Source organism: Nannospalax galili, unplaced genomic scaffold, assembly GCF_000622305.1.
Source record: "Nannospalax galili isolate Female #2095 unplaced genomic scaffold, S.galili_v1.0 scaffold113, whole genome shotgun sequence".
Lineage (NCBI taxonomy): Eukaryota > Metazoa > Chordata > Mammalia > Rodentia > Spalacidae > Nannospalax > Nannospalax galili.
In genome coordinates this window covers 1382710-1397559 of record NW_008335444.1, presented here as the reverse complement: position 1 = coordinate 1397559, position 14850 = coordinate 1382710, and the positions used below count along the sequence as shown (strand labels likewise).

The 14850-nt window shown below is 35.9% G+C and overlaps 1 protein-coding gene across 1 annotated transcript in view; it reads right to left on the bottom strand.

The window, feature by feature from the left end:
- Positions 1 to 14850, bottom strand: part of Ptprc (protein tyrosine phosphatase receptor type C) — a 131842-nt gene that overhangs the window by 51366 nt on the left and 65626 nt on the right. The window contains exons 6-8 of the mRNA XM_008830396.3: positions 13785 to 13997; positions 11574 to 11705; positions 10553 to 10708 (exon numbers count right to left, since the gene is read on the bottom strand). Of these exons, the coding sequence (XP_008828618.1) occupies positions 10553 to 10708; positions 11574 to 11705; positions 13785 to 13997 (501 nt within the window). The remainder of the gene's footprint in view (positions 1 to 10552; positions 10709 to 11573; positions 11706 to 13784; positions 13998 to 14850) is intronic.

Here is a 14850-nt window from a genome sequence, read left to right as displayed (position 1 = left end):
TAATTTTTGCAGAGTATATTTCACTGCAGCGTAGCAGTGGGAAATCTAAATATTCCACTGCATTGAAGATGTCTAGGAATGCTCTCTTCTTCTTATAGATGTTATTGTTCACATATTTTGGTATTTCTTGATACTACTGTACCAAAACAGTTAAATAAAAGTTATGATGCATAACATAAAATTTACATAACAGGCACCTATTTGAAGCATAGCTTGATGTGATATGGTGAATTTATGCATCCATATAATTACCAGCCCAGTTCATGAAGGACATTTCTATCATGCTCCAAATTCCTTCCCAGTCAACTGAGCTATGTTGAGACATATCATAAGCTCTCTGATTTACTTTCTATTACTGTAGATTGACTGTACTTATTATCCATCTTATATAGAGCTAAACAGTAATAATTTTACACAAATAATACTTCATCTAGTATGACATTTTGGATGTTGATTCGTCTTGGTGCAAACGTCCTAACTCCTTTTTTGTAGTCATCAGTAAGGCCATGGGTTAAATGTTGAATGTCACGGTAAGGCCTAGTGGGAAGTCATATATAATTGGAAGCATACCCTCAAGTGGAATTGAAGGACTGCATTCTTTTCTTTTCTTTTTGCTTCATGACACACAAAATGAGTAGTTTACTTCATGACACAGCTCCCCAGCCATGGGGTCATTCAACCTTGTCCTGAAACCTCCAAGGCCATGGTCTGAATGGATCTTTTGTCTTTATCAGTTAACTGCCTCATTAGGGAAGATAGCTAATGTAAGAAATATTCAATTTGCATGTTAGGCCAAATTTTCTCCACTCTTAAACAGTTGATGGACATTTGAGTTCTTTCCATGAGTAGGGCTCATACGAATGCATCTACTTTGCCATGTAGATAAATTCTTTCTCGTAGATAGAGTCAAAATTTTAGGCCATCCATCTACATCCTCATCAACAGTATTGTTGGTATTTTTAATTTTAGCTATTCTAGAGAATGTATGTATGTGATCTTGTTGCTTTGATTTGCATTTCCCAGAGGGCTAAGGATGTTGAGCATCTTTCTCTGTGTCTAGCAATCATTAGTATATCTTTTGTGAAATGCAGAGTCAAAATGTTTGCTTACATTTGAATCGAGATATTGGATGCCTGATTTTGTAACTGAAAGGGCACTCTATATTTTGTAAAATCTTCCTTTGGGAAAAACTAAACTGTGGGAGGCTTGAGAGATGGCTCAGCGGTTAAGAGTATCAGCTGCTCTCGCAGAGGACCCAGGTTTGGTTCCCAGTACCCAAATGGTGGCTAACAACTGTCCTTAACTCCAGTTCCAGGAAATCTGACACCCTCTTCTGACTTTTGTGGCATTTTATGACATGGGTACACTTATATACATGCAGGCAATGACTCATAAACATAAAATAAAAATAATAAATAAATAATAAGTTGTGGATACTTCCCCAGAGCACATGGTTACTTCCCTGAGTCTTCTCAAAGAGGAGGTGTACTCAACAATAATTAAGTCAAATTTGTAGATTTTAAAAATGATTTTCTTGTTCTTTTGTTTCCTAAGAAAGCTTCCCTACTCTGAAGGCACAAAGATATTCCCACATTTTTTTCATTAGGTATTTCATAATTTTAGCTTTTAGATCTATAAAACATTTATATGTGTATTAAGAGAAGTAATGGCTAATGTCCATTTTTCCTATAAGGATATCAAGTCAATTAACTGAAATGACTCCACTGAAATATTTTTGTACTTTTATCAAATATAAAAATTATTTTTCTAAGATTCTTATTTGGTTACCCTAATGTATAAAGCCTATATAATATTAGTTTTCAATTAATTATTTATTTACTTGTGCATATGTGTATGTATGGGAGTGCATCTGGAGAGCAGAGGACAGCACACAGAATTTGGTTCTCTCTTTCCACTGTGTGCGCTGGGAATTCAGGTCATCAGATTTGGCAGTAAGTGCTTTACAGCTTGAACTATCTCATTGACCCTAATCTTGGTTTTTAATGCCCACAAATGTATGAAAATTCTCTAGTCATGGTACAGTTTTATTTACTCTCCTTATACTTTATATTATTTTGGAGAATTAGGTGTAGACGTAGAATTAGGTATCCCCTTATTCCCCAGCTATGAAAAATGTATAGTCATTTTGGTCTTTTATAAAAAAATTCTTATAACATAGTAATAATAACAAATTCTATACAATGGCAGATTGTAAGATCAATACTGAAAAAAATTACATTTTTTTTGTCTTTTTGAGATAGGGTCACCCTGTAGCCCCAGCTGTCCTGTAATTTATTTTTACATTAATAATGAACAATCCAAAAATTAAATTTAGAAAAATATTATTCAAAGCAGAAAAAGACCACACCAGGAATAAATTTAATAAAAAGTACAAGACCTGAAAATAGTAAAACATTATGTGGGGCCGCTTCACCTTCCTGAGACCTCCAGAGTCACCCGATAAGGAACGGAATATACAAAAAATGTGGGATACCATGAAAAGAACAAATACACACATCAGAGGCCTAGAGGAAGGAGAAAAGCTCAGGTCATGTTAATGACCTGATCTTCAAGAGGATTATAGATGAAAATTTCCTTCAATTAAGGAAAGTCATAAATGCACAAATTCAAGAAGCACATAGAACAGCAATTAGACAGGACCACAACAGAAATTTCCCATGGCATAACATGGTAAAATCATTAAATGTAAAGACAAAAAGCATACTGAAAGCTGTTAGAGAAAATACGTACAAAAGAAAATCCATCAGATTTACAGTTTGACATATCAGTGCAAAATATAAAAGGTGAAAGAGCCTGGAGCAAAGTATTCTAGCTAAAGTGTTCCAACTTCTAAATGACAATAGATGCCAACCCAGAATACTTTCCTGCCCAATTCTAAAAGACAAAAAATGCCAACCCAAAAAACTTTCCCCAACAAAAACTTTTTTTCAAGACAAAAAAAAAAAAAAAAAAAAAAAAAAAAAAAACTTCCATGATGCAAATAAGCTGAAAAAATTCATGTCAACCAGACCAGCCCTACAGAGAATACTTAAAGCAATTCAAAGGACTCAAAAAAAATGACCATACTAAAGAGGTTACAGAAAGAAAAAAATGAAAGAATAAAATATGGAAACATAAAATAAGACTATGAACACAGACAAAAAGTAAAATGACAGTAACGAAAACAAACCTTTCAATAATAACTATAAATAGTTATTACCCATCAAAAGACAGACTAGTTGAATGGATTAAGAAACAAAATCTATTTTATTTTATTTTATTTTTTTGTCTTTTTGAAATATAGTTTCCCTGTGGTCCCAGTTGACCTGGAACTCACTTTGTAGACCAGGCCAGCCTTGAACTCAGAGAGTCCCAAGTGTTGGGACTACAGGTGTGCACCACCATGCCCAGCAAAAATCCATCTATTTTTTGTCTGCAAGAAACTCCCCTTACCTGCAAATATAGGCACCACCTTATGATGAAAGGATAGAAAAAATGGCACTAAGCAAAAAGCAGAGTTGCTGTTCTAATATCTGGCAAAATAAACTTCAAGTTGAGGTTAATCCGAAGAGCTAAGGAATGTCATTACATTCTGATCAAGGGAGCAATTGGTCAAGAAGAGATAATAATTATGAGGATATATGAACCAAACTCTGGTGCACACAATTTCATTAAAACAGTACTACCAGACTTCAAGACACAGATTAAATCCAACTCAATAATAGAAGGTGACTTTAATACCCTACTCTTGCCAATAGAGAGGTCTACTCAGTAACCCATGGAAATTTCTCTAAATTAGAACACAAACTAGGTCACAAAACAAACCTCAAGAAATAAAACTGAAATAATTTCCGGGTATTCTATCGGACCACAATGCAATAATAATTAAAAGTAACAGCAAAAGAATCCTTAGTAACTAAACATAAACTCATTGAAACTAAACAACACACTCTTTAATGATGAATGAGTCCAAGAATAAATTTCAAAAGAACTAAAAGTATTCTTGGAACTATATTAAAATGTTAACACAGCACTATAAAACCCCTGAGATTAAAAGCATTCCTGGGCTCAGGAGATGGCTCAGCAGTTGGGAGCACTGGCTGCTCTTGCAGAGGACCCTGGTTCAAATCCCAGCATCCACATGGCAGCTAACAACCATCTGTAACTCCACTTACAGAGAATCTGATGCCCTCCTCTGACTGCTAAAGGCATTGCACTAATGGGTGTACATATCTGTAGGCAAAATACTCATACACATAAAAAAATAAAAATAATAAATAAAATATTTTTAAACTATTCCTAAGATGGAAATTTATAGCTCTAAGCACCTTCATTAAAAAAAAATCAGAAAGAACACAAATTATTGACTTACTGGTACAACTCAAGAATTTGGAAAGGACAAACCAAACCCAACAGATGAGAAAAAATAATAAAAATCAGAGCACAAGTCAATGAAATAGAAACAAAGAACATAATACAGTGAATCTAAGAACTGGTTCTTTGAAAAAAAAAAGATAGACAGACCCTTAGCCCAGCTAACCAAAAGAAAGAAAGAGCAAATCCAAAAATATATATCAGAGACATAAAAGGAACCATCACAACAGAAATAAAAAAGATCTAGAATGTTTTAAGTGAATACTTTAAAAATCCATACTCTGTTAAATTAGAAAATCTAAATGAAATAGATGAATCTCTGAATTCAATGCAGCCACCAAAGTTAAAACAAGAAGAGATCAACAGTTTAAACATAAAACAAACAAGGACATAGAAACAGTAATACAAAGCCTCCCAACTAAAAGAAGAGATGAATTGGCAGCAGAATTTTTTAAAATTCTTTTATTTTTATTTTTTATACGTGTGAGTATATTGCCTGCATGTGTGTAAGTGTCACCCTGTCATGCAATGCCCATGGAGGTCAGAAGAAGGTGTTGAATCCCTTGGAGCTGGAGTTATGGATGATTGTTAGTCGCCATGTGGGTGCTGGAAATTGAACCGAGGTCCTCTGCAAGAGCAGTCAATGCTTCTCAGCCTCTGAGCCTTCTCTGTAGCCCCCATTAAGCACAGAATTTTACTAGACATTCAAAGAAGATCTACAACCAATATTATTTAAATTGTTCAAAAAGATAGACAGAGTAAGAATTCCCAAACTCCTTCTATGAAGCCAGTATCATTCTAATACTCAAACCAAGTAAAGACACAACAACAATAAAAGAAACCTATAGGCCCATATCCCTCATGAACAGAGATTCAAAAATTCTCAACAAAATACTGGCAAACTGCATATAGACACACATCAAAAGAGTCATCCATCATGACCAAGTTGGCTTTGTTCCAGAGATGTATGGATGGTACAATGTAGGTAAGTCAATAAATGTAATAAAATATATAAGTGAACTTAAATACAAAACTCATCTGATCATATCAGTAAGTGCAGAAAAGGCTTTGACAAAATCCAACATGGATTTATGATAAAAAGTCTCAGAGGAAATGGGACTTCTGGTACTATAGCACAGCATAATTAAGGCTATATACAACAAACTCATGGCCAACATCATCCTAAATGGATAAAAATTGGAAGCATTCCCATTCAAATTAGGAACTAGGCAAGGCTGTCCACTGTCTCCACACTTTTTCAATATAGTGCTTGAAACTCTTGCTAGAGCAAGAAGACAAGAAGGAAATTAAAGGAGTATTAATTGGAAGAGAAGAGGATAAATTATCCCTATTTGCAGATGATAGAATATACATAAGTGATCCCCAAAATTCTACCATAAAACTTTTAGAAATCATCAACACTTTCAGCAAAGTGACAGGTTTCAAGATCAATCTACAAAAATAAGTAGCCTTTCTATGTACCAATAACAAGCAATCACAGAAAGAGTTCATGGAAACAGTGCCATTCACAACAGCCTCAGAAAAGAAAGTATCTAGGAATAAACCTAACCAAAGACATTAAAGACCCCTACAATGAAAATTTTATTATTTTGGGAGGTCTTTATTTAAGACTGGGTCTCCCTGTAGCCCCAGCTGACCTGAAACTTGCTATGTAGACCAGACTGGCATTGAACTCACAGAGGTCCATCTGCCTCTGCCTCCCAAGTTCTGGGATTAAAGACGTGCAACACCATACCCAGACAATGAAAAATTTTAAACTCTGTAGAAAGAAATTGAGGAAGACACAAGGAGATGAAAAGAGATCCTGTGCTCATGGATTGGTAAAATTAATATTGTGAAAATAACCATCCTACAAAAAGCAATTTATAGATTCAAAGCAATCCCTATCAAAATCCAAATGACGTTCTTCACAGGTTTTGAAAGAATCATCTTAAAGCTTACTTTAAAACACAAAAGATTCCAGATAAGCAAAACAATCCTAAGCACAAAGAACAATGTTGAGGGGATTACCATACCAGATCTCAAACTATATTACAGAGTTATAGTCATAAATACAGCATGGCAAAGGTATATAAAACAGACTTGTAAACCAATGGAACAGAATAGAAGAACTATGAATGAGTGTACACAATTTTAGCCACCTGATACTTGACAAAGGTGCCAAGAACATATGTTGGAGGAAAGATACCATCTTCAACAAATGGTGCTGGAAAACTAGAAATTAGTCATACTATCACACTGCACAAAAGCCAACTCCAAATGGATCAAAGACCTCAATACGAAACCTGAAACTCTGAAACTGTTAAAAGAAAGTAAAGGCAGTATCCTAACAAGACATAGAATTTAGGGAAAGGACTTTCTAAGTTGGACATTAGTTGCTCAGGAATTAAGGTCAACAATTGACAAGTGGGACCTCATCAAACTAAAAGCTTCTGTACAACAGTGGAAACAACCAATGCGGTGAAGAGGAGGCTCACAGAGTGGGAGAATATTTTCACCAGCTACACATCTGACAGAGGATAAATATCCAGAATGTACAAAGAATCAAGATAACAAAGGAGAGACTGGAGATGGCTCAGGGATTAAGAGCACTGATTGCTCTGGCAGAGGACCTAGGTTCAATTCTCAGCATCCACATGAAGGCTAACAACCGTCTATAACTCCAATTCCAGGGGTATCCAATACCCTTTTCTGAACTCAATGGGTAGCATAATGGATGTACTTATACACATGCCAGCAATACACTTATACACATAAAATAAAAATAATGAATAAAAATATTTTTGAAAAAGAAAGAAAGTAAATGACCCAGAAGGGGAAAAAATGGGCTATGAATCTGAAAATCTGTTCATGATAAAAGCTCTGAAGTCCAGGAATAGAAGTAAGACACCTCAACATAATAAAGGCTGTTTATGCCAAACCTGGAGCCAACTTTATCCTAAATGAGGAAAAAGTGAAAACATTTCCTCTAAAATCAGAAACAAGGCAAGTGTATACTACCATTGCTCTTATTCAATATAATGCCTAGAGTTTTAGCTCAAGAAGCAAGACAAAAGAACTCAAAAGGTCAGAATAGGAAAAAAAGAATTCAAATTATCCCTATAAGGTATGATCTTATATTTGAAAGACTCTAATGACTCTACCCGGAAACTCTTGCTTGATTTGTACTTTCAGCAAAAAAGCAGATGAGATCAGTATATAAATATTAATGACTTGTCTTTAAACCAATAATGAACTAGCCTAAAAAAAATTGAGAGGAAAATCCCATTAATGAAAACATAGCTTAAACAAAATAATAACAACTAGGACTAATCATAAGAAGAAAAGATTCCTCAATAAAAAATTTAAGACACCAAAGAAAGAAATTTAAGAAGCTACTCCAGAATGGGAAGCTTTCCTGTGCTCATAGATTGATTATATTATTATAAAAATGACTTCATTAACAAAAGTGGTCTACAGATGCAGTATGAAGCTTGTGAAAATTCCAATGATGTTATTGACAAAATGTGAAAAAGAAATCCTGAAATCTATTTGTATTTTTAAAAGACCTCAAATAGCCAAGGAAATTTTATACAAAAAGAGTAATCCTGGAGGTACCACAGTACCTGACATCAAATTGTACTAAAGAACCATAGTAACAAACACAGTTTGATACTGGCAGAGAGAAAGAGAGACAGACAGACAGAGAGTGAGACAGACAGAGAGAGATAGAGACAGAGACAGAGAGAGAATATAGGACCAAAAAATAAACACAAATGTCTACAGCCAGCTAATTTTTCATGAAGGAACCAAAGACATGCATTGAAGAAAAAGCTTTTCACCAAATGGTGTTGGGAAACCTGGCTATCTGGATGAAGAAGGAGCCTAGATCCATGTCTCTCAGCTTATCAAGGACCTTAATATAATACTGGAGACTTGGAAACCGCTAGAGGAAAGCAGGAAAGACAAGGTGGCATAGACAAGGACCTTCTAAAAAGACAAATTGAAAATAAAATGAGATTTTAAAGGCTTCTGCAGAGTGACACCCACTGGTATAAAGAGACAATCTACAGAATGGAAACAAAACCTTTTCAGCTTCCCATCAGATAGAGAATCAATTGCTAGAATATACAAAGAACTGTGAGAAGTTTAAATAATAAAAATTTATCATCCAATGAAACAAATGAGCTAGTGAACTGATAGACAATTCTCAAAAGATGCACAAATGATGGATAAATATTTGAAAGCGTGTTCAATATCCCTAGACATCACAAAATGAAAAGAGAAACTGTTCTTGGACCTCATCCTACTACACTCAAAATGGCTATCAAAAAGAAAGCAAATGACAACAAACACTGGCCTGGGCGTGGGTAAAGAGGAACCCTTAGACGCAGCTGGCTTGACTGCTAAGGAGTCCGTGCGGAGCTTCTTCATAAAACTGAAAATAACAGCAGCACATCCGGCCGTATGATGCCTGGCCACATTCTTGAGGACTTGAAGTTCATGTACCACAGAGATACCTACACACCCATTCTCAGTGCTCTACTAGTCACAATAACTAGGAAGTGGCACCAGCCCATCAACTGATAAATAAATGAAAATAGTGTGGTAGATCTACACAACGGGATTTCATTCAGCCACAAGGAAAATGAAATCATGACATATTAAAATCATGATTATGTTAAACGAGGTATGTCAGACACGGAAAGACAAATTCCACATGTTTTTTTCTTTCATATGTGGAACTTAAATTTCAATGTGTGTATGTGTGTGAAAGCAGAAGTGGGTAGGAAAGGGAGCAGCAGGAGGAGAGAAGCGGGGTGGAGGAGAGAAGCGGGGGTGGAGGAGAGAAGCGGGGTGGAGGAGAGAAGCGGGGGTGGAGGAGAGAAGCGGGGTGGAGGAGAGAAGCGGGGATGGAGGAGAGAAGCGGGGATGGAGGAGAGCAATGAGGGAAGAGAATGAATGTGAACAAAATGTTATGATATATATTTTAAATTGTTTTATTATTAGTAATGTATGTGGTGTGTGTGTGTGTGTGTGTGTGTGTGTGTGTGTGTGTGTGAGAATGTGAGCAATCCACCATATAACATACATGTGGAGGTCAGAAGACAGCTCTCCAGAGTCAGTTCTTCCTTTCTACTGTGACATCTGGGCATTGAACTCGGGTCATCAGGCTTTTGTGGCAAGCGCTTTACCCACTGAGCCATCTACTTGTCCAGTGTTATATATGTTTGCGAAAATGCTGTAATAAACTCCATCATTTTGTATGCTAACTTAATGAATAAAAATATATAAATCACTTTATAATTTTAAATCTACACATATTTCTCCAAAATATATTCAAATCTGAATATCTGTTCAGATATATTCGAATCTGAATATGTTTTGTGATTTTATTAGTGTATATTTTGACATTCTAATTTTACCTGTTCTTTTCTCTCTCTCTCCTCTCTCTCTCTCTTTCTCTCTCTCTCCTTTGTTCCTCTTCACCCTTTCTCTTCTGTCCCCTTCCCCTTGTTTCCTCTTCCCACTCCCTTTCCTCCTCACATATCTAGAAGTTTTTGTGCCACAAATTTCTTCAGCTTTTTATGACCAGTGACATCTTTTGTCTTCTTCATAGTGCTTATTTAATCATCCTTCATAAAATTAACATTTCACTAGCAAATTCTTAACTTGATTAGAAATTTTCACCTCCATCTCTCCTCCATCTTCGCAAACACTGCTAATGTCCAGAAGCTTATTTTTCTGTTATCGAGCATTATCTTGTTATCACCTACTTTGCCAGACATTTGATAACAACAGTTCTACTTCACAATTACTACACAGATTTCCTGCGCTTTCGTATCCTTCCTCTGCTGCTTGACCTCTGTCAGATCAGGATGCGATTTGGGGAAGAGGTGTGAGAATGGAGAGAGGCCGATGGTAGAAAGGAAGGGAATAGGGTGGGGATCACCATTTTAAGGATTTCGGCTGTTTCCGTCACAGCCTTACAACAGACTACAATAGGAACAACTGAAAATACAGAATTTTAGGCTGGGTGTAATTCAGTTTTAAATTCACCTTGAGAACAATTTCTATACTTTTCTTCTTTAGCGTGCATCTTCTGAATTTACATTATTTTTTGCTTCTCAAAGACTTTATAGTCGGTTTATCTTATAAACACCAATTATGTACTCACCCCCAAAGTCTGTTTCCAAAGACATATTTTCTCTGACATATGTCTGGTTATTATAGAGGATTTCTCCAGTACATTCATAGGTCGTTTTGGGTTGAAGATTGTCCATTTTGAGTGTGCTTTGATTCACAGGATTGCTTTCATTCGAGTTACCTGAAACTGTGGCATGTGAGTGTATGAGCGTGGTATGTGACAAAGGAACTTTACTTCAGATTCTGTATTATAAAGACAATGTTAGTTACAGTGAAACCTAAGCAAACTGAAGACAGATGCCCAAGCTCCTGCAAATGACTTCACTGTTCTCAGCTTCCTTCAGAAACTGAGTTGACACCACATTTAGCTTTTGCCTGAACAGAGTTTATACACATTTTAAAAAATTCTCAACCCAGTATATTCACTCCGACTTTCCTCATGCTTCTTGCAGCGTAAACCAGCAGCTTAGAAGGTGCTGGAATCAGGACCTTGCGCTGCCGTCTGTGTGCAGGAGCATGTGAGCCCACGTTTCTCTGTCTTTCCAGGTATGGCCTGGCAGGTGCTTAATGCCAAGAGCCCAGAAAGTCACTGTCGTTGAATTCAGTTACACTTAGATATGTTACCTCAGCCCATACTAAAGTTCATTTCTAGAAACATTTGCTGTTTTCCTGTGCCTACATGTTCTTGAACTTGTGAAGTGATTTGCTGATGGAAGTCTGACAGACACTCTTGGTCCATAGACTCTTATGGTTCCTTTCTAATAGAGTAGTGTCATTCTTTATAACACATTTCTCTAATAATCTTTTCAACAATGTTTGGTATATAACAATTGCTAAGAAATTTCTTTAAATTTATTAAATTGATTAATTTTTCAATATTTATCATCCATGTTTCTTATTTACCTATCTTGTGAAATTGTTTCAGTGGCAGAGAATATAGTTGTTTAACTCCAGTTTGCTAGAGACCAATGGGGTGGGAGAAAAGAGGCAAATGTGAAGAGAGAAAAATTAAACAGTATCTGGAATAACTTCGAACTATACAATAGTCATACCTTTATGACACTGAAGTCTGTATTTAATATTTTCCTCATGACATATACCTTTCTCTATTTTCCACATTAAGCAAATTGAAGTATTAGCTTTTTCAGTTTCTGTACAGTTAAATAACTTAAACTTCTTAGGACCTGTCAAGAAAACACAAAAAAGACTTGATTAATATTTCATGGCATGAATGTGTACCAGGTCTCAACCAAAGTTACTGCAATTAGACTCATGAGAACTATTTCTTATTTATATTTGTGTTTTGTTCGTATGTGTCTAAGTGTGCCCATTTTGTGAAAAGCCTGCAGAGGTCATAAATGGTCATCAGATCCCTTGAAATTGGAGTTATGGATAGTTGTTAGCTTCAATGTGGATGTTGGGAATTGAACCCGTGTTTTCTGGAAGAGCTGCCAGTGCTCTTAAACTTCAGAGCCATTTCTCCAGCCCCTTGAAAAAAAATTAAAGCATGTGGTTGCTTTGGAAAAGGTCTAAGAAAACTCAGGATTTGGTGATTTATTTTCCTTTAAATTGACACACAATTGCAGAAATTTGTATGCGATTGGTGTTTTGATACATCTGTACATCGTGCAATGACCAAATCCAGAGTGTCAGCCTATCATCACTTCATACATTTACCCTTCATCATGGAAGACATCATCTATTTTTTGGTATAGTACATTTAATAGAAATGTGTCTTGCTTTCAACTGAATTCAGATGACTTTTATAAATGAAACTCAAAGAAACATATAGATAATACAGTGGGTTTTTGCATTTGAAAGCATTTCACTTTGGGTTTTAGTGGTGCTTATATTGTTTTTTATGGTTTGGGTATTTTGAGACAAGCTCTATAGCTCGGACTGGTTTGGAACTCACTGTGTAACCGAGGGTAGCCTTGAGCACATGGAAATCCTACTGCTTCGGCCTCTGCATGCTTAGATTACAGGCTGGAGCCACCAGGCCTGGCTTAAGAAATTTCATTTCATTTTTTTATTCATGTCTCCATTTTCTTGATGTTGCTGTCTGATTTTTAAAATTATTTATTTTTATTATCATGTGTATGAGCATTTTGCTTGCAAGTATGTTAAGTGCATCCATATGGGCAATATATGCAAAGGCCAGAAGAGGGTATTGGATCCCTTGGAACTGGAGTTACTGATATGTGGGTGCTAGGAACCCCCTGAGTCCTCTGGAAGATCAGTTAGTGCTTTTAACTGTTGAGCCATCTCTCCAGTCCCACTGACTTTGATTTTTTAATTGGCTGAATACTGCAGAAAATATTGGAAGTTTCTTTTGAGGGAAGGGTATTTTTAAATAGTGTCATTTTATATTTTCAACTGGTGATTTATCTCAGTAATATTTAGAGAAATGAATAAGTGGATATTTTTCAAAGCCCATCATATATTAAGATAACTGAATATGAATGAGTTGTTCAATGATTCTGCTTTAGTAAGTGAGGAGAGATATTTCAAGCCATATTATAAAGAATGATGCAGCTCTGAACTGCTGCCCTGGAGGCTATTCACACTTTAGCCCCCTTACCTTTCTCAGCAGAGGCCAAGTTGCCAAAACGAATTTTGGTAGTATCAAGACTAGAACTCTCCTTTTTCTGTGAAAGTATTTTGATTCCTTACAAAAACATGAAATACTTAACTCTGTTCTTTCCCCTAATATACTTAAGAAACTTGTGTATAAAAGGACAAATAAACCATTTCAATTTTTTAAAATCTTATGTGTTATTATTTCTTTTTAATATTTTATTTATTACTTTTATTTTGTATGTATGAGTGTTTTGCCTGCCTGCATGTAAGTGCACCTGTGTTATGCATGCCCGTGGAAGTCAGAAGAGGCTGTTGGATCCCCTGGAACTGGAGTTATGGATGGTTGTTAGCTGCTATGTGTGTGCTGGGAACTGAGCTCTGGTCCTCTGCAAGAGCAGTCAGTGCTCTTAATCTCATTTTTCCAGGCCTATAATTACTTCTTAAAATAAATTGTATATAACCTACAGAAAACTGTTGAAGAAGTAAGAAAGGTGAGTGAAGGCGCTAATGAGAAGGTTTCTATTTCTTCATAGCTTCCACTGGGCTCCAGCAGAAATGTCACCCACTGACTTCCTTTCCCCCAGCCCTGTTCTCTGGCTCTCTAGCTCCTGGTACCACTAGAATACACACATGAAATCACACTGCTGTTATAAATACACAAATAGAAAGGAATTGGTACTTACTTGGTGGCACCTCTAATTTCACAAATTTAGTTGGAGTGCAGGAATCATTAAATACAGGGACACTGAATTCTAAACATTCTTGTAGGTTTTGGAACGTTTCTACACAATCCGTAGTTTCACATTGAGGTTTTCTGTCACCTTTTACCTCTGCCTTAATGGATTTATTATCCTCGTCATAGGAGTAATTCACAGTGATGTTCCCATATTTTTCATCTGAAAGAAAGTGGAAGTATTGTCATTATTCAGAATGAATAAAACTGCGTTAGATACAAATGTCTTAACGTGTTGCTCCATACAGAGAATGATTAATTATAGCTGTGTATTGGGTTTCAGATGAGTGAGTGTATTAACTGCACAGCAAGCAATGGTACAAGAACAATCAGGAGACAGCAGAAAAAGCAGTATATTCATAGAAGCAGGAGATAGATAGCAAAATATCACCAAATTCAACCATCAGAGTATGAAGGAAATATCCTTAGGAATATGGAAAGGAGAATAAATATATCAGGTGCCTCTATAATAATTTTGTAGTTCTCTTTTTTAAGACTTCATTTAATTTTATTTTACATATATGAGTGTATTGCCTGCATGTATGTAAATGCACCCATGTTGTGCAGTGTCTTTGGAGGTCAGGACATCAGATCCACTGGAACTGGAGTTATATATAGTCACCATGTGGGTGCTGGTAATAGGATCTGGGACCTCTGCAAGAGTAGCCAGTGCTCTTAACCATTAAGCCATCCTTCCAGCCCCTTGTAGTTCTCTTTTCCTATCAAGGATCCCATACTCAGATGGTTATTGGATTGATGTCTATTTTCTTTATAGACTATAAATTCCATGAGACCCAAGTCCAGTCTATTGATCATAATCATAACTTCAGGTCCATGAACAAAAGCTGTCATTATCAAGAATTCAATAATTATTTGTTGAATTAATTCACAAATGAGCTGTGCATCTGACTAATTTCTTCTTGCTTTATAACTTATTTTGCTTTTAAACTGCATTTATAATTTATGTACTTCTCCAATTATAAAGTTTAAAGAGACCACAGGCTATCATTCAATCT